This window comes from Penicillium chrysogenum (assembly GCF_028827035.1).
Source record: "Penicillium chrysogenum strain IBT 35668 chromosome Unknown utg000005l_segment0_segment0, whole genome shotgun sequence".
Classification (NCBI taxonomy): Eukaryota; Fungi; Ascomycota; class Eurotiomycetes; order Eurotiales; family Aspergillaceae; genus Penicillium; species Penicillium chrysogenum.
The window spans coordinates 4,365,859-4,383,171 of NW_026622753.1; the positions used below are offsets into that span (position 1 = coordinate 4,365,859).

At 48.1% G+C, this 17,313-nt stretch overlaps 4 protein-coding genes across 4 annotated transcripts; all 4 read right to left on the bottom strand.

The window, feature by feature from the left end:
- Positions 1–485: 485 nt before the first annotated feature.
- N7489_010056 (Yip1 domain protein) lies at positions 486–1,572 on the bottom strand (the record flags this gene model as incomplete). Its single annotated transcript, XM_056715805.1, has 4 exons — positions 486–735; positions 800–949; positions 1,008–1,416; positions 1,485–1,572. The coding sequence occupies 4 exons, from the start codon at positions 1,570–1,572 to the stop codon at positions 486–488; spliced, it is 897 nt and encodes a 298-aa protein (XP_056563427.1).
- A 322-nt stretch (positions 1,573–1,894) lies between these two features.
- N7489_010057 (xenobiotic compound monooxygenase, DszA family) lies at positions 1,895–3,547 on the bottom strand (the record flags this gene model as incomplete). The annotated part of the gene is made up of 4 exons (XM_056715806.1): positions 1,895–2,822; positions 2,890–3,137; positions 3,190–3,378; positions 3,428–3,547. 4 exons carry the CDS (start codon positions 3,545–3,547, stop codon positions 1,895–1,897), a joined length of 1,485 nt encoding a protein of 494 aa, XP_056563428.1.
- An 849-nt stretch (positions 3,548–4,396) lies between these two features.
- Positions 4,397–7,055, bottom strand: N7489_010058 (pentatricopeptide repeat-containing protein; the record flags this gene model as incomplete). The annotated part of the gene is made up of 2 exons (XM_056715807.1): positions 4,397–6,175; positions 6,267–7,055. 2 exons carry the CDS (start codon positions 7,053–7,055, stop codon positions 4,397–4,399), a joined length of 2,568 nt encoding a protein of 855 aa, XP_056563429.1.
- A 2,358-nt stretch (positions 7,056–9,413) lies between these two features.
- N7489_010059 (putative C2H2 transcription factor (Con7)) lies at positions 9,414–11,120 on the bottom strand (the record flags this gene model as incomplete). The annotated part of the gene is made up of 4 exons (XM_056715808.1): positions 9,414–9,763; positions 10,052–10,232; positions 10,513–10,650; positions 10,716–11,120. The coding sequence occupies 4 exons, from the start codon at positions 11,118–11,120 to the stop codon at positions 9,414–9,416; spliced, it is 1,074 nt and encodes a 357-aa protein (XP_056563430.1).
- Positions 11,121–17,313: the final 6,193 nt, after the last annotated feature.

The following is a 17,313-nucleotide window of genomic DNA, read 5'->3' on the forward strand; positions in this document are numbered from 1 at the left end:
AAGCAATGATGACATACCGGATCGATTGGGACCAGCCAAATCGAGGACGAATGGAAGGGTTGAGATATGCGAGATATGCGAGATTTGCGAAAATTGTGAAAATTGCGAAGTTTGCGAAGTTTGCGAGCAGAATAACAAGACGATGGAAGGGTGGAAAGGTGAGAGAAGAAGGAAAAGCCTAGCTTGCGGGTTCTTATAAGTTGACCGCCGGGTGCGGGGCCCAACAAACGGGTTGAATAGCAAAGCGTCAATGGAAATGGGAACAAAGCATACATGTATTCACCTCAATAAAACAATCTATTGTTGCCTCGGATACAATTTGCAATAAATTCAATTCAAAGCCTGGGATATACCGGTATCCGCGCTATTCAAATACGTTCAAACAATCAAACAATCCAATGTTATTGAGATTCATTGCGCCGGTGCCTATCAGAGGCATGTGACGGCGCATTTCCTTATTGAGCACAATATCACAATAGAGAGCCTTAACTGATGAAGCAGAGACAGCCGATCGCAATGTAGAACACAAACAGCGGGTACACTGCGATGCCGACTCGGTTCCGCACCACTCCCGAGCCTCCTAAGATGCTAACTCCAGCTGCTAAAGACCATGCGACTAACACAAGATATACTGGTATCCGGGCGATGGTAGGAAGCCCTAGCGCACTCAGCATGGCGGCGATGACCAAGGGGAATAGCGTATAACCGATAATGCAAATCGACTGGAAGAAAGAACTAACAGGCCGAGGCCATAATGTCAGCTAACTGCGACATCGGGGGGATGATCCATAGCACTTACATCTTGCCGCCAAGGAGCTTGATCTGAAGGGTCACAGCTGCTTCTCCGATCCAGACCAGGCAGAAAACACCCGAGAAAACCACTGACGATTGATCACCCTTTGCGATAGACAAGAACAAACTCAAGACCAGGCAAAAGACAAGCGGACCCCTAAAATAAGCCCTGTGTTAGATTTTATACGGAGTTCTCCGAGGGTAGGATGGCTTACCAGAGATCCCAGTCCCGCAACCCATCGCTCATGCCACCCTGCAGGACCACGTCGGCATCCGGCCAGCGTCCAACGAGTCCTCGAATGTTACCACCGAACCCAGACACACCACCTTGTTCAGCATCAGCAGTGCCGCTGCCTCCACGCTGCATCATACCTCCAAGCAAGTACTTCGGCCAAAGCACCTGGCGCATCTTCTCCCACACGGCAACCAAGTCGCGTGACAATGTCTCCCAAACACTCTCGTCGATGGTATTTTGCGTCGCACGGCGATCTTCACCACCAATAGAGGATGTTAGGTAGTTGCCATAGCCAGAGGCGTTTCCTCGGTTGCTCGAGCTGGATTCAATGTTGCCTCGCAGAGGGGCCGTGTCGGAGGTATCGCGCAGGGGGTCATCAGCCTCGATGGCTAGAATCACGTCGAATTAGCATTTTGCCAATACTCCGGCAGTCACTGGGGGAAATGATAGTACTCACCATCATCGGCTTCGATCAAATCATCACCCAGGAGAGACTCGTCATCATGGGGCTCATCATGGGGGTGGCCTTGGTGTACGGTAGCCATGGTTCGCGTAGTATGGTCGTGATAGTTGAAATACTAGCACAATAATGGCACCTCCTTTAGATTTAGTCCTCTCAGAGGCGAAGTCAGGAAAAGTCAAGGTAATCGAGGAGTATGAGGGAGTTGGCCAAGCTGTCCCGGAAAGGCTAGAGTGGCATTACGTACTGGGTCACGGGTAATGTTACCAGGCACGTTTTGTTTCACCTTTCACCTCCCCACACCTCTTGCATGCATATTATGGGGTTTTTTGATCTTATTTCATTCAATGATCTTCTATCTCCATAAATTAAATGAGACATTAAATGTCTTAAATGTCATTCGACAGTCAGTTTTCCTCGGTACCGTCAACATAAGGCTCGTCCTCCTGATACACATCGTACTTGTACTTGTTTCCAATATGATCAGCCCTGAGCTCTTTCTGTCCTTTGCCAAAAACCTTCTCACGGGATGTGAGGGGCGGCTCTGAGGGGTCTGGGAGCTCAGGATAAATCCCGCGTCGCCTTAGCTCGGGGATGAGCAGGTCAACCACCTCCTCGAAGGTGCCAGGCGTAGTGACATAGGCAAGATTGAACCCATCGAGGTCAGCGTCTCGGATCCAACGCTCCATCTCATCGGCAACGGTAGCAGGGCTTCCAATAGCCACTGGGCCAAGACCACCGATTGCAGCCCTCTCGGCAACCACACGAGGCGTCCAACGCGGGATATCCTTGCTGGTCGTGAGTAGCGAGTCAAGCAAGCTAGTGACTTTGTTTGCCTCCAATGAATCTGAAGCGGTGATGTCTTGGTCCAATGGGATTTTGGAAATGTCAATGCCCGTCCACCCGCTGAAAAGGACCAGTCCTCCAACCACCGAGGCGTACTTCTTCAGCTCCTCATACTTCGCCCACGCCTCTTCGTCAGTCTCGCCTACAATTGGCGTGAAGGTACTGAAGAACTTGATTGATTGCGGGTCACGGCCTCTTTCTGCAGCTAGACTGCGGATATTTGCGATCTTCGGCTGCAACACCTCTGGCGAATGGGAAGAGACAAAGATTGCCTCCGCATGTGTCGAAGCAAATTCCGATCCTGCAGGGGAAGTTCCGGCCTGGAAAAGGAATGGTGTCCGCTGCGGAGACGGGTCGACGATGTGTCGTGTGCTCAATGAGTAGTACTTGCCCTTGTGGTTGATCTGGCGGACTTTATCCGGGTCAATGTACGTGTCTGCTTCGGGGTTGGGCGACAAGGCATCAGGAGCCCAGGAGCCCTCCCACAGTCTATAGGCACAAGCACGAGTTAGTCTCCAAAGCCATCATCCAACCGAGTTATGGGCATGCAACTCACTTATAGAGTACCCTCAAATACTCATCTGCCTGGCGGTACCGTTCGTCATGCTCAATTGGAGTATCCACACCAATGGCTTTGAAAGCTGCTTTCTTATATGAGGTCACGATGTTCCAGCCCAGTCGGCCATTAGTCAAATGGTCCAAGGTTGAAAAGCGCTTAGCCAGCAAAAAGGGCTGCTCGAATGAAGTCGACGCTGTGATGCCAAATGCCAGGTTCTTTGTCACTGCAGCCATTGCCGAAATGGGCTAATTGGGAAGTCAGACTCTGATCGGAACTTTTGGTTATGTTGGAACTCACGATAGTTGGGTCTGTCACCGGCCATTGCGCTGCACGCCGAATACACTCGTCCAATTTACCCTCATAGGTATCATGACCTCCAGTTGTATCTGCCAGAAACAACGCATTGATTCCACCGCGCTCCAACAGCTTCGCCAACTCTATCCAATATCCGAGTGTTCGCTTGGTCGCAGACTTGTCTTTGGGGTTCTGTGAAGCTGTCAGCATTTTGGCCCTGCGAATACAATCCTATACCGACCTTCCATTGTCCAGGGGACAAATGTCCCACGGTTGACATGTCAAAAGCATTAAGCAAGATTTGTTTCTTGCCATTGTTCGCAGCTGAGCCATCCTGGCTAGCATCTGCACTGTCTCCCATGATTCGCAGGTTTCAATATACAAGATGCTTGCTTTCTTGCTCACGTTCTAGTTTCTCGGGAAAGTTCAAAATGATTTAGCGATGTTCTATAAGAATGAGACAGCCCCATGTCCCAAATAACAAAGCCCGGAAGGACGGCTTTACACAAGTATACTACCCCCGCACCATCCTAACCCTGAATTCGTTCATCGCACACGTATCTCGCGCCATCGACAATGTGAGAGGGGTACGGCAGACCTCCGAGCCCCGACAGGTGCATTCTCAGAACGTCATATGGCGTGCCATAGACCAAACATTCGCCATCATCCCCACTGTACCTGGGTAATCACACATTGTCTTGTGGATATCTTTGGCCTCCGAACACTAATGCCAGCATAACCTACTATAATCTATCGGACCATTTTCCTAGGCGTAACATCAGTATTGGTGACCGGGGCTAACACGTTATAGGGATGCATTTCATCATCGGCCATCAAATTGCGTGACATTGTCCTCATCAACAACCTGACTTGGCGAAGTCTTGAATACTATACTCCTTTGAATTGATGTTCATTAGTGTCAATTATGGGGTAGAAAAGATAGGATACTAATAATGAGATTTGGATGTCGGAGGGCAGGGATCATACATAAATCTAACAAGTCGATAGCAACATCAAACCCATTTATAATCTTGATTATTGTTTCATGTTAGAAGTAGAGAATGTACCAAATGGTATTATGTACATAATGCAGATATGCAACGCCATCTATAGCCCCCAATGTGTGATATACAAACATAATACAATCGAGACCTCACTCGGTCTCGTCGTGTCCAAAACACGAATAATACTAAGCCTCAATCCGTGCTCCTCACGAAGAAGAGTCCTCTTTCTGATCGGAACCTTCTTGGTCCCGAGAGTTGCGAGCCTCCCACTGGAATTTTCTGATGCGGTCCCGCGCCTCCTCCTTCTGCTGAGGCGTCGGGTATACCTTCTTCCTCTTGAAGCTCTCAATAACGTCCTTGTCAGAATACTTCTTCAGCATCTTCGAGTCATCGTTAAGGGCCTTGCGCTCAGCCTTCGAGACGTAAGCCTTATAGTCCGGCTTGAGGGTGTCATCAACCGCCAGACGAACGCGCGACATGATCTTCACAGCTGCCGGACCGGCGACAGAATCCGAAAGTGTGTTCTGGATGGCACTCCAGCGAGTCTTGGACTCGGGTTTGCCGTGCTCCATTGCCTCATGCAGCTGGAGGATATATGGCCGTAAGGCGGCGATAGCAACTAGTCGCAGCTTCGCTTGTAGCTTCCTGCCCAGATACTCCAGTCTAGGAGATTTAGAGGCTGTGGGGTCATCGCTTGCCTCGAGTCCTCTGAGCTGCAGAAGGACGGACGAGTTGGCGGAAAGGATCTGGATCATTTCCAGATAGCCTTCGAGGACGCGGATGTCAGGTAGAATCAGTGCTTTGTCCATCAAGGCGAGCAGCTCGTTCGCGTGCTGGAGAACTGAGCGGTTGCGGCGATCACGGCGGCAGACACTGAGAGCGACGTGGAATGCTGTTCCGTTTGCTTGGCCGGAGGGAACCATCTGCTCACGCATGGTTTTGACGCTGATTTTGCTGGAGCGGGAGATGCGGAGGAGGCGGAAATATTGGATGTAGGTGAAGGTATCGGGATCAATGCGGTATTCGTGGTCGTCCAAAGTCATGTATTTCCAATAGGCCTGTCCACCTTCGGCTCCTTGGGTGATGGTGAAACAAGCATTCAGGATAAGAGTCAGTTCCTTGCTGTCGGGTTTAAGGAATGATAGCTCCTCCGCCTGAGGAACAACAGGCTTGAAGAGCTCTGTAAAGTCTTCCTCTTCCTCCTCTTCCACTTCCGCTTCTTCCTCCTCTTTCTCCATCTCTTCTTCCACTTCTTTCCTCAAGTCTTGTTCAACTTCCTCGGCTGATTTGAAACTTTGGATTGGTCGATCGTTTTCGTCTACAAACGGAACGTCTTCCAATTTTGATTGCCGCGTAGCCTCTGAGACTTCCATGGCCTGAGTTTGCTCGGGGGTGATCCTGCGGCGGGTCGTCTTCTCGTTTTCAGTGGGTCGCTTCTGCAGTATGGGAATTCCCATGGTTTGCTTGTACAATTCCATGACATTGTAACAGTCAATATCACTACCGCCTTCCAGAAGCAAGCTGGCCATGCCGTTAACAAGTTCATTGTCAATTTGCAAGGTTTGGTTCTTCCACCGCCAGACGACATCGGCCCAAATCCGCTTTCCTTCGGTAATAACCTGGGCCTTCCGCTCGAGGATTTTGTCAATCTCATCAGGAGACATTTTCTCTATATCTCTGCGAGATGCGAATTTGACAGCGTTCAAGATAATGGTGTAGGTGGCAGCATCCGGTGCACCTGGTCCCTCTTCGGGTAATTCACCGGCAATCTTCCACAGCCGATCCATATCCCAATGACGATGGCAGACGGTAAGCATGGCGTTGGTGTGTATAATATCAAGCTTAGCTCCAGAGTTCGGTGAGCTAATCGAGCGGTAGACAGAGGCGGCAGTTTTGGCGACATCCAATGACCTCGGGGCTGAGCTGAAGCCCTTCAACATGATCGTGTACGTTCTGGGAGTTGGTCTCCTGCCACGCTTTTTCATCTGTGAGAGGAATTCTGTCAGTATCAAAATCCAAACCTCAAAATCCCAGGTAACTCTCTGGATGGCAGCATCACAGCACGACAAAACTCACATCATTGTAGAACTTAAACGCAGCCTGCGGGTGATTCTGATCCATGCAATATTGCAGGAGATGATTCCAGGCAACATCACATCTCATGCCCTGCTTTGTTCCAGCACGAACCAAGGCCGCCGCCAGGGCCGGATTACCACTGTGCAAAATGCGCGCAACCCGATCCGCCATTTTGCGAGGGTCATTTAACCATTTCAGCTCCTCATTGATTATTTTTGGCGTGAGTTTGGGCATAGCTCGAGGCTGGCCACGGTAGCTGTTGTCCTCGGGAGCCTCGCCATCGGCGGCATCGGCCTCAATATCGGCCTCGATATCTTGTTCTTTGGATGTCTGGTCATCAGAGACACCGCCCTCCTCCACCTCGTTTTCACCGTGCTGGTAATCATAAGGATCATTCTCCAGGTTCTCGCTTTCAGCAGCCTCTGGATCCAGAGCCTTACTTTCGGAACTTTCAAGCTCACTGTTGTACCGCCCGGTAAACGAACCCGACGCAATAGCCATCAAGATGTCATGACTCTCCCTAGACTTGACACGCTGAGCCTCCCGCCTATTGCCATGCCGACTTCTAAAATGTTTCTCGCCAACATGTCCTATGCGGCGAGCATCGCTGTCTCTATCGGAAGAGCGGTTGAAGGAGGAGGACGAGGAGGTAAATCGGCGATAATCACTGGATGCGATCCATGTCTGCGGTAATCGTTGGGATGCGGTAGTAGCACGGTATTGTTGCGCGGTGAGAAGTCGGCTGCGCAAAGCTCTGTTCACGAGCGAGCCCGGAAACCGGAATGTCATGACCGGATTAACAGTAATCTCCAGGTATTAAGCTTGTGTCCTGCACAATGCTATAAGGGAGACACAAATTCAACAATGACAAAGTGGCAAAATGAGAAAATAAGAACAGATTGTTACTTCTTCATTGCGTGTTGGACATGGACCGTGAAACAATTTCGCAGATTGTCTGGACGCTAGTTCATATCGGGTCTAGACTTCACGCCTATATATTCAGGCAACAATACTTTATGCCTGAGGCACCATTCATACCTCAGATTCCTTACAAGTCCGACTAGACTGCAAGTAGTCTAGTCTCTCCCATTCAACCCATGTTCCCTGCGGGCCTCGACGGGAACGCTAGAGCACATTTCCCAGAGTCTTCTGTGCGTTTAAGTACTTCACTAGTTTACTAGTTCCTCGGGGCACTCCGTGGATCTGCGTTACACTTAGCTCATGCACTGATCCGTGGATGAAGTGTACTTACCTACTTTAAATCAACATATACTGAAGTGCACGTCAGACTTCACATACTACATAACTTTCTCCGTCTCATTGATTTTCTATTATTGGATCCTCAATATCTAACCGAAGCCACAGGTTTCAGGTCCTGAATTATGCCCAAGTATTCCCAAGATCAGTTCCAAGTAACAACATACACCACCATCAATCCATGATCCAAAATCAAAGACCTTGCATAGCTACATATGGTTAATAGACATGTCTCATTTACCTACTCCATACTTATACCCATGCAGATCACACTACATTCCGCCTAGCTAGCGTCCACCCTAGCCCAACCGGACTATACTTTGTAAGATGCACGGCCAACCTAGAGTAGCACACGACACTAGTCCGAAGCTAACAGACCACCTAGATAGTGGAGACAAGAGAAACAGACTAAGCGCTAAGCAATGTGATATACCGCGCGGCTTAGGCAGGAAGAGGAAGCAAGCTAGAAACAATTAGGAATAACATAACTCTAAAAGCAAAATTAGTTTCCCCACGATGATATCGGTGGCTGATACTAATGTCCAACACGTGGAGACGCCTTCCGGTACTAGCCTCCTGTCTCATGTATGATGTACAGTCCACATATAGTATGCTGCGCTTTGTCTTATTCGGTTCTAGTCAGGTACATATGTACCTTGTGCAGTAGTTGCCAGTGCGTACGCACATCAAACGGCCAATGCATGGTATTGTGCTCGGCCTACGGTAAGTGCCGGTACTACTTTTTGCTTATTCTGGTTAGGTGTGGCTTATATTAGGATAGTATTGTGGTTGCTTGTTTATTTATTCTTCCTGCTAAGTCATGTTTGATTCTCTAGGTCGGCTCTATATCCCTTTTTTTATGGCATATTTAGTTTAGGCTAACACATAGCAGAGATACCTCAGGGCTTTCGCTTTTTCTTTTCTCTTGGGTTGTGATTATACTAGCCTGCATTTGGTAACTTCTGCTTTCTACTTTCTTGCCCAAGTTTTTACTGGAAATGTGCCATCTTTTGCATGCACAATTTGGGGTATTTACACCGCATCAGCACGACAGCAAGAATACCTAGGTAGCCACTAATATTAAGCCGATTGCAGATAATGAATGCACTAAGATAGAAAAGCACAAGTGAAAATGAATGATACACATAATCAGATTGGAACATAAGTCCGTGGAGCATAATGTACGTTAGAGAAAGGAAATGAAGAAAAGAGAGAGGAGAGAAGAGAACACACTTGGGTGTAGCAAAGTGAAAAAAAAATGAAACGAGAAACAAAACTAAATCAAAGAACCCCCGGGAGAACGATTTTGGGAGAATGCTGTTGATAATGAACAGATGCAAATAATCCACCGCCCAAACCATCCTTGAAGCCACGACCCCGGCAAACGGGCAAACAAAGATAAGACATACACCACTTCTGCATCAGATTTCAAGTAGGAAACAGAACGGAGAGAAGGTGCAGAAGGGCAACACACCCTCTCAGCTCAATGCACTCTAACACAAAAAGGATGACAGGTATAGAACAAAGCTGGAAAGGCCACTCTTAGACAGATCAGGAATAAAAGCTGCAGAGGTTGGTATCATAGCACGAAAGACTTGGGAGTGGAAGGATGTGGTGTATTGGGGGAAATGGGAATCGGAGTCCAGGACGAGAACATTAGTCAAGGACTGGGGATATCGTGATAAGAAAGAAAAAGCAAATGCATTTCCGTCCGTGTAGGTCCATAGCGGAAGAAGTGATTATGTGGGAAAGATTATTGCAGATAGTTGGCGGATTGAGTCTCTGGAAGCCGTAGCAAATTTATGGATCAGCAGGACAGGTCGGGCGGGGATGACCTTGTCGAAAGAGAAGTCCAGAGGGTCGATCCTGGTATGGAGATAGGCGGCGACGTTACTCACGTTGCGGGTACACAGGTCCGCTCTGGTAGGGAGAGTGAGGGTAGTTGGGAGGGTAGGCCATCTGTGCGTTGTTCTGGTAGACCATGCCACTGCCAGGAGGACCACCGTACTGGCTGGGAGGCTGGCTATCCGCAGGCTGGTAACCGATCGGAGGGAGTTGAGGGCGGACTCCACCGGCGTAGGCAGGTGGCTGTCCGTGGGATGGGTCAGAGGGGTTGGGAGGCTCGACCTGGTTGGCCTGGGCAGCCTGAGCGGCAGCACGCTCACGTTCCTCAATAGCCTTGCGCTGAGCCTCTTCCTCCTTCTTGCGAGCCTTCCATTCCTTGCGGATTTCCTTGAATTCTAAAAGAACAAAGTCAGCAGTGAACTTGGATATTAATAACCAGTTGCCAAAATGGGAAATAGCATAGAGTATGCTTGCTAGCGGGGGGACGGCGGGAAGGGATAAGAGACAAGCTTAGCCTCCACGCCATCGGCCACGCTACTGCGGGCCCCGCGACATCTAGTGTAACTCACTAGCGTCCAGCAGCCGGCGCTAACCCGATCCAGCCATTTGCGACGAAAGATTCAACATCTCCGTCGCATTGGTCCCCAACTATCTAAAAGCAAGAGAAAATGAGATGAACCTACCCTCAGGAGTGCGCTTCGCGCCATGCGACTGCATAGTGACGTGTGCATTCAAATGGTTTAGAGTACCATATGCTTTCTCACATCCGTTCCATCCACACTTATACATGCGCTCAATTTCCTCGTAACGGCGACGAGGACGCTTGTGCTGTTGTGCGCCAGGAATTGGGACAAATGAGTAGACCTAGATTAAAGGAGACTGGGAATCAGCTTTGATCAAACCCCAGTAGATTGGAAAACCACCCAATCCTATCCACAAAAGGAAGCGATTGAGGGGCAGAGCACGCTGTTCTTGACGATCCCTAGGACGGCCTACGGACCGTATAATCAACCCCCAGAGGCATCCAAGACAACAATGATTTAACAAAGTGAAAAGCCTTCAGAAATACCCCCTGGAATCATCAAAAACATACCTTTGGAGAACGCGGCCCTGCAAGTGCACCAACAGGAGAGGTAGAACCAACCGTTGTGGCCGGGGAAGCGTAAGGTCCCGGCAATCCATGATGCTGTTGTCCATAGCTATGCGGCCAATCCGGACGCGCGTACATATGCTGAGGCGGAGGGGGGTGACCCTGGTACTGCGCCATCTCGTGCCCCTGAGGCTGATAGGGAGAGTAGGGGGAGGATAGGTGGGGCTGTTGGCCGGAAGCGAAGGATCTATAGGAACGGGCGCGTCAGACTTTGAGTGCGGACTGCGCGGGCCCGTAGGCAAGGTGTTGATGAACGGACTTGTTGCTTGAGCCATACCTGCCGCAGCGCCCGGTTGGGAGTTGGGGGCGTATGACTGGGGAGGACGGTGAAGGTAGTCCTGGTAGGCAGGCGAGCGGGCGGTCGGCGGAGGGTTCAGACCGTAGTCCGACTGAGGGGTGTTGGCCGAGGAAATATTGGGTCGCACCTCAGGCTGCGGCTGCGGCGTGTACTGCGGCGTAGGGCGGACCTCGGGTTGCGGGGTGTAGTGAGCAGCAGCAGCAGAATTTTGGTCTGCAGGTTTTTGTTCAGAAGGTGCGTCGGTGACGGTGTTTGGGTGGTGCGAACCTGGCTGTGCGTACTCGGAGGCGGGCCGGTTGTCCATAAAAGAGGAGATTCGCGCGCAAGGATGCCGACGAATCTATTGAAGGAGGAGTTTCTTAAGTTGGATCTGTGGAGACGCGTCAACATAACAAGTGGGAAAAAGTCGGGGAAATTGACAAGTCCGACACGTTCCAAGCAAGGGGATGGGAGACTAGGGTTGCCACGTTGGAATCGTGGCTAACCTCTTCAGATCTACCTAGGTAGAATATTCCTTGTGGACGTACCCTTTTCCGTTCAATCCCCAGGGAATTGATATGTGAAGTTGAGTCGCGAAACGCTGATCAAACAGGTTTGCGCACAGATGCTTTGGAGATAAGAGGTCTGGGGAGAGAAGAGAAGAAGAGAATCAATTCACAACATTCAAGATATTGTAAATTGTTGAAAGCGCGTAGCTTCGAAAAAAAAGGAAAAAAAGAAAAGAAAAAAAAGAAGGTCCCAAGATGCTTTGATGCTTAATCTTAGTTCGGAGGATGCCTTGCAGGTGGCGGTAAGCACGAGGCACCGGGGCGGAAAAATAGCCACGGGGATACTAAAGAGACTAGTAAAAGAAAAAAGGCCAGGAGTCAACGCGACTTGGAGCGGCCTAAAAGGTAACGATTAGGAGAAAGGAAAAGGCAGTCCTCGTGGGATCCGAGGATGCTGTGGATCCTCAAGGTGGACCACGTAATTTTGGTTGGCGATATCGTTGGTCGGGGTGGGAAAATTACATCTGCATTGCTTTTATGTTTTTGATTCTTTGGTTTTTTCTTTTTCTTTCTTTTTCTTTTTCTTTTTCTGGCTTTTGATCTTTTGGGCATTGTGATGATTTTGGTTTCTTATGATATTTACAATATAACACTCTCATCTGTATGTATATATCCATTCCCGTATTGGGGCAAAATATACTACATAGTAGACAGGGATACACTATAAATACAGAGACAAGATTCCGAGGAGAAACATTTATATCAAAGAAGGAAAAAAAAATGCAATAAATAATTTACTTTCTCTGATCTCGGACCATTCCCTTTTTCCACACAATACTCCGACATTTAACTGGCTTGGCCCCCTTTCCCCTCAGTGTCTTCCTTACCGGCTAAGCTTTCCATGTCCGTGTGATAATATTTTTTTTTCTTCCTTTTCTTCCAGTTTCCGGTTTTGAAAAGGAAAAAAAAAAAAAAAGCGGAACCATCCAGGGGAGAAGTGGCAACTTACTTCTCTCAAATTCTTCTATCATCAATTAATAATTATTGCCCATGGATGGAAGATCATAAAATGATATATACAGGTGTTGTTGTTTTTTGCTAAGGACTACTAGGTTCCCAACTGGAGGCCTCTTAGTCTACCCGCAACTCGGGTGCGTCGAGGGAGAACCTAGCGTATATGGTCCGTGGGTACCAAGATTGTCAGAGCCAGGGGCTCCTGATTAAGAAGGTGGGCGCTAGGAATGGCGTGCCCGAGGAACCTCAACCGAGAGATGGAACCGAGTCTTAAAGGGGTATAGAGGGGGAGATACTGGAGGGAACTAGGGCAGAAAGAGGAGTAGCGCAGGTCGGGGGAAGAAGAAGCGATGGGACTCGGGAAGACCAGGGCTAGTGTGGACGAAGGCACTCGGTCCCTGCACCAATAGGAGAAAACTAGTGGGGTGTAGTGGAGACTGGAGAAGCTCGGTGGATAGGCCTGACTTGTTTGAGACTAGCGCCAAAGTCTGCTGTAAAGGTTCAAAGCCGAGGCGGTTGAAGCCGGTGATAGCTTCTTTTCCTGAAAAGGAGGTTCAGTGTTGCAATTTGATTACAGGTATTTGGTATACTTCTGTGCAGAACTGTCCTTCATTGTATGTATATATACAAGGTATACAAAGTACGGAGTACCCCGGAATACAAAGAGGCTTATACCTCTTCCAGACCGCTATCTAGCATCACTCCAGGGCTGGCTACGTACTAGTCATGTTCACCCTCTTCGATGAAACTTATCGAGTCATGGCAAGAGTATCTACGGAGTAGTCGCGTAACCGTCACGATACCTACAAACGCGTGAGTGGGGACGGTGGAATAACAACCCCGGTGGTCGGAGCCCATCTCCTGACATCTGGACTTGTCTCCTCCGTAAGAAGATTGACGTCTTCGAGATCAAATGGTTCAATTTGGGACGGAAGTCCCAATTGCTGCAATCTAGATCCCATAGTATCACTGCGAATGGTTGATGTTTAGTCTGTCAATTGACACCGTTTCTATTGATACAACATATATATGTGATAATTATAGTACAAAAGCACATACCACATCGTCCAATCTCCAATCTCCGTACCAAGGAAGAAAAGAGGAGAAAGGGGGCCCATCGTTTTCCTAGCGCGATTTCCGTGGGACGAGCCCACCATCACCGCCAATTGGTCAAACGCATCAAATTGCGAGCGGAGTATTCGGCGGCTCTCCGGTACGATCGGTGTATGCTCAATGCTCAATGCATAGTGGAGGCCAGTATAATTCTTACAGTATTTACCAGTTCCCCTTTTGCACTTCGTACCCCATTATCCGTTATACTCGTTAATGTTCACTTTTCAGCCTCCCAATCAGATAGATAGTGGGGGATCAAAGACCGTATATTCCGTATATTCCGTATATTCCGTATATTCCGTATGTTCCGTATGCTGTATGCTGTATGCTGTATGTTGTACACCCCCTGGATAAATGTGAGTCTGATAGGAAGAACACGGGAAAAACTAGGGAGAAAATTCTCAAGATGCAAGGCTCTCAGCTCGGAAAACTGACACTCTCTGTTTAATTCATGATTGGCGTTCTCAGGGGGCCGGATTTCACCCCGCAGGCGCGGAACCTGTTCCTCCACTGCCGGTGAGGAAAAAGCAAGTGGATGATTTTTAGTGATTTCTGATATTTATTTAATTATTTTATTCTTCGCAGGATCATTTTGCATCCGACACGTACTGATAAGTCACGTACCATTGTCTGCAAAAGTACGGAGGACTAAGTACCTTGTTATCAGGGAGAAATAATAATCCAATGTCCGGCAATAGCCAAAATCCAAAATAGACTGAACAAATAGAAACAAATTGACGCCGACAATCCCAAACGACATAGTGGGACCGGACGGACTCCGCGCGGACAACACACAGTGTCCAGTGCGGGATATCCGGTGTCGAGAGCAGAATGGGATGATCAATATCAAATCCATATGGCGCGTCAATCATTGGACGCCGCAGCCGCTCTGTATCCAGTCGCGCTGTACGGAGTACTCCGTACACGGAGGTCATCAATAATACGGCCCTATACGGAAGTACTTTGTAACACTTGAGACGATCATCCCGAAAGCTCCAATTGTCCCCAGTTTTCATGTCCTGCTTGCATTTATCGTCTTAGTACTCCGTACTCCGTATAATTGTAGGTTTTGGAGTCCTTCTTTTCTCTTCTGCCCCCCGGCTATATTCATATAATGTCATACGAGGCGCCTTTCGCGGCTGTGGCTGATTGTTTTAATTTGGACGGTAAAGAGAGATTCAAGAGAATATCTCTCGAATTAAATGTCTCAATTGACCCAAAAGCAGGACCTGCAGATGTTCGTGTCACTCAATGCACGTGGGACCATTTCTGCATGTTCTTTTATATTGTGCTCCGTATATTGTATATTATCAAATTATCACATTATCACATTACCTGTGCAATCTAATAATATCAGAATAATGTCCACTTCGCCAATTTGCTCTAAATGAGGTTAAACGAGCTAACGGAGGTCAGAAAAGACGGAAAATGTTCCCACATGTGGTCCGGCCGAGCCTAGGTTCAATATACGGCTATTCTCCGGTCTTTTTCCAAGCTCTTATTGTAGTCGTTCAGGGGCGATCATTAGGGAAAAGGCTTGGCTTTATTCTTCTCCAGAACGGTGGCTCCCTAAGGAGTTACTCTTTAACTTGGACACATCTCAGGGGGAGAAGACCAGTACTCTCTGCCTTAGAGTTAAGGAACAGGATGCGCATACCGTACTACTCCCTACTCCCTACTCCGTAAATCAACGAAGTTCATATCAGGAAAATGTCTGTGCTCTGGGAAGAAACCGCAATTTCCCTAAAACTCCACACTTGGCCAGTGCAGTTGATATGCTGGTAGACTACGCCGGACACAGTAAGTCTCATCCGCTAATGCTTCGGCAGATCGCGTTAGAGAGACCTATGCGGATCAGCCCCGGATGATGATCATTGAGCTCTTATTCCAACTGAGTCTTTTTTTTTACCGGTTCTTTTTCACATTCAAATTTTTTAATTTCTTGTTAATTTTTTTAAAGGGGTTGAGACCGAAATGTACTGAATGCAACCTCGGTTAAAAGACATACTGACGGCCATGGCCTTGATATTGAAATCTTGAAATGGCAGGAGACTGGCATGATTCCGCCAATAAATGAGACTGATATCTGCAGGGATTCAGATCCCGAGACAGGGATCTAAGGAAGGCCGTCAATCCAGTAAATCCAATAAATCCAATGCCACTTTGCCAACCCATTTTACCTTTCGAGAAGAAAGTGACACATTATCGAAGATCATACCCATCATACTCCTAAAGACATGTGAAAGTAATATATTATTGCCAATATTCAATATCCAATCCTGCTGCCCAGTAGTCCAAAACAGAAACCCCAAGACCAACCCAAATCTCCCGAGCAAGTTATATATTTTCCATGCATGTTCTACGTCTGCTCTAGAGAACACGAAACAAAGGAAAGAAGGTAAACAAAAGTATATTTTTTCTTTTTTTTTTCTTTCTTTTTTACTTTTGCCCTTTTTATCTTATTTCCCTGAGTGGCGCACTATCACCTGATACAGCGAACGTTGTCTTACTAGTGCATCCTGGCGCCGGGTCAGCCCCCTGTTGGCCACGGACAAGCTGGGCAATGCGGGTAAATTTTCTTAAGGTTCGCTTCGAATCTGGGCCGAAAACATGAGCTGTACCCACCCTTGTCTCCGACGTGCATCGTCGGATGAAAACTCTCGGTGGCGATGGGGCGTTGAAGACGAGGCGCTTATGCATACTACTTATGCATACTGCGGGAATTGAGCCCTCGTCTTACTCCGTCCACTCTTTCTAAGGTTGACGCTAGTCTGTTGCCCGCACTACTGCACGTCGCTCTCTTAGGCGTTTTTCTTGAATCATGTATTCTGTTTTCAACATGCGGTGGACGTTGTATGCGTGCATGCGTGGGATGTAGATGTAGGTACATGCTTCCCAGACTATGTACCCCTTATGAGTACGGACTACATGCATTGATATGTATGCAGGTCTGTTTTTGGTGTCTCTCTAGTGCGAATCTCATTTTTGGGTGTTGTTGTTAAAGTCTTGGTGTCAAGACCCTGCTCCAGATTGATGAGAAATTGGTACTTGTGTCAGATCGCAAAACTATCCTGGCATCTTGTTACACGTGGCTCTGTATTCTTAGGCATTGTACTAGCGTGATAATCTCGAAAGACCTGCGGCTAGCGCAGAAATATCCGTGCATGATCCATTACATTTCCAAAGCCAGACACAAGCGCAATAATGTATACAGCTGTATACAAAACCAACCCACAAAGATAACGGCTGAACCCCACTGGTCTCCAGGTTTACATGTTGGTATTTCAGAGCTTGTTAGGCTATGGAACGCTAAAAGGAACCCACAGCATAGCCTCCCTGTGGGCCGTTTAAGCATAAAGCTTGAATGTCGAGCCATGCACAAGCGAAGATCTCGGCGGGTTTGAAATCAACCCCCAGTAAAATAGTATACGCAAATAAGGCTTTAGCCCAAGGGTGTAGACTGATCACGGATTCATCACACACTTGTGTCAAATGAGGTAAGGTCTATAAAGCTGGGGTACCTAGCGCCAGGCCTGTCGCCCCACCCCAGTCAGTACTTATACTGGCTTCTGGTATCATGTTCCTTCTTTTCGCTTTTCTTGGAGTCTGTTATCCGCTATCAATCGTTCTTCTTTGACAAGAAATATAAAACACCAAGACCTCCGTGGATAGCATCTGTGGCTATATGCTGACTTGACTCGTAAGGCCGCTTGCAGCCTTGCCCTGTGAGAGGATAATTGTAGGCGCCGGGGCAACTCGGTATGCCGGTCAGTGTGGAAATCGTCAGATATTGGAAAATAATCCGGTTTGATATATGGGAGCTACCAATCGGGTAGGTTGATATATCCTTTCCATGGGGTTACTAATTATATTTGTTGTAAT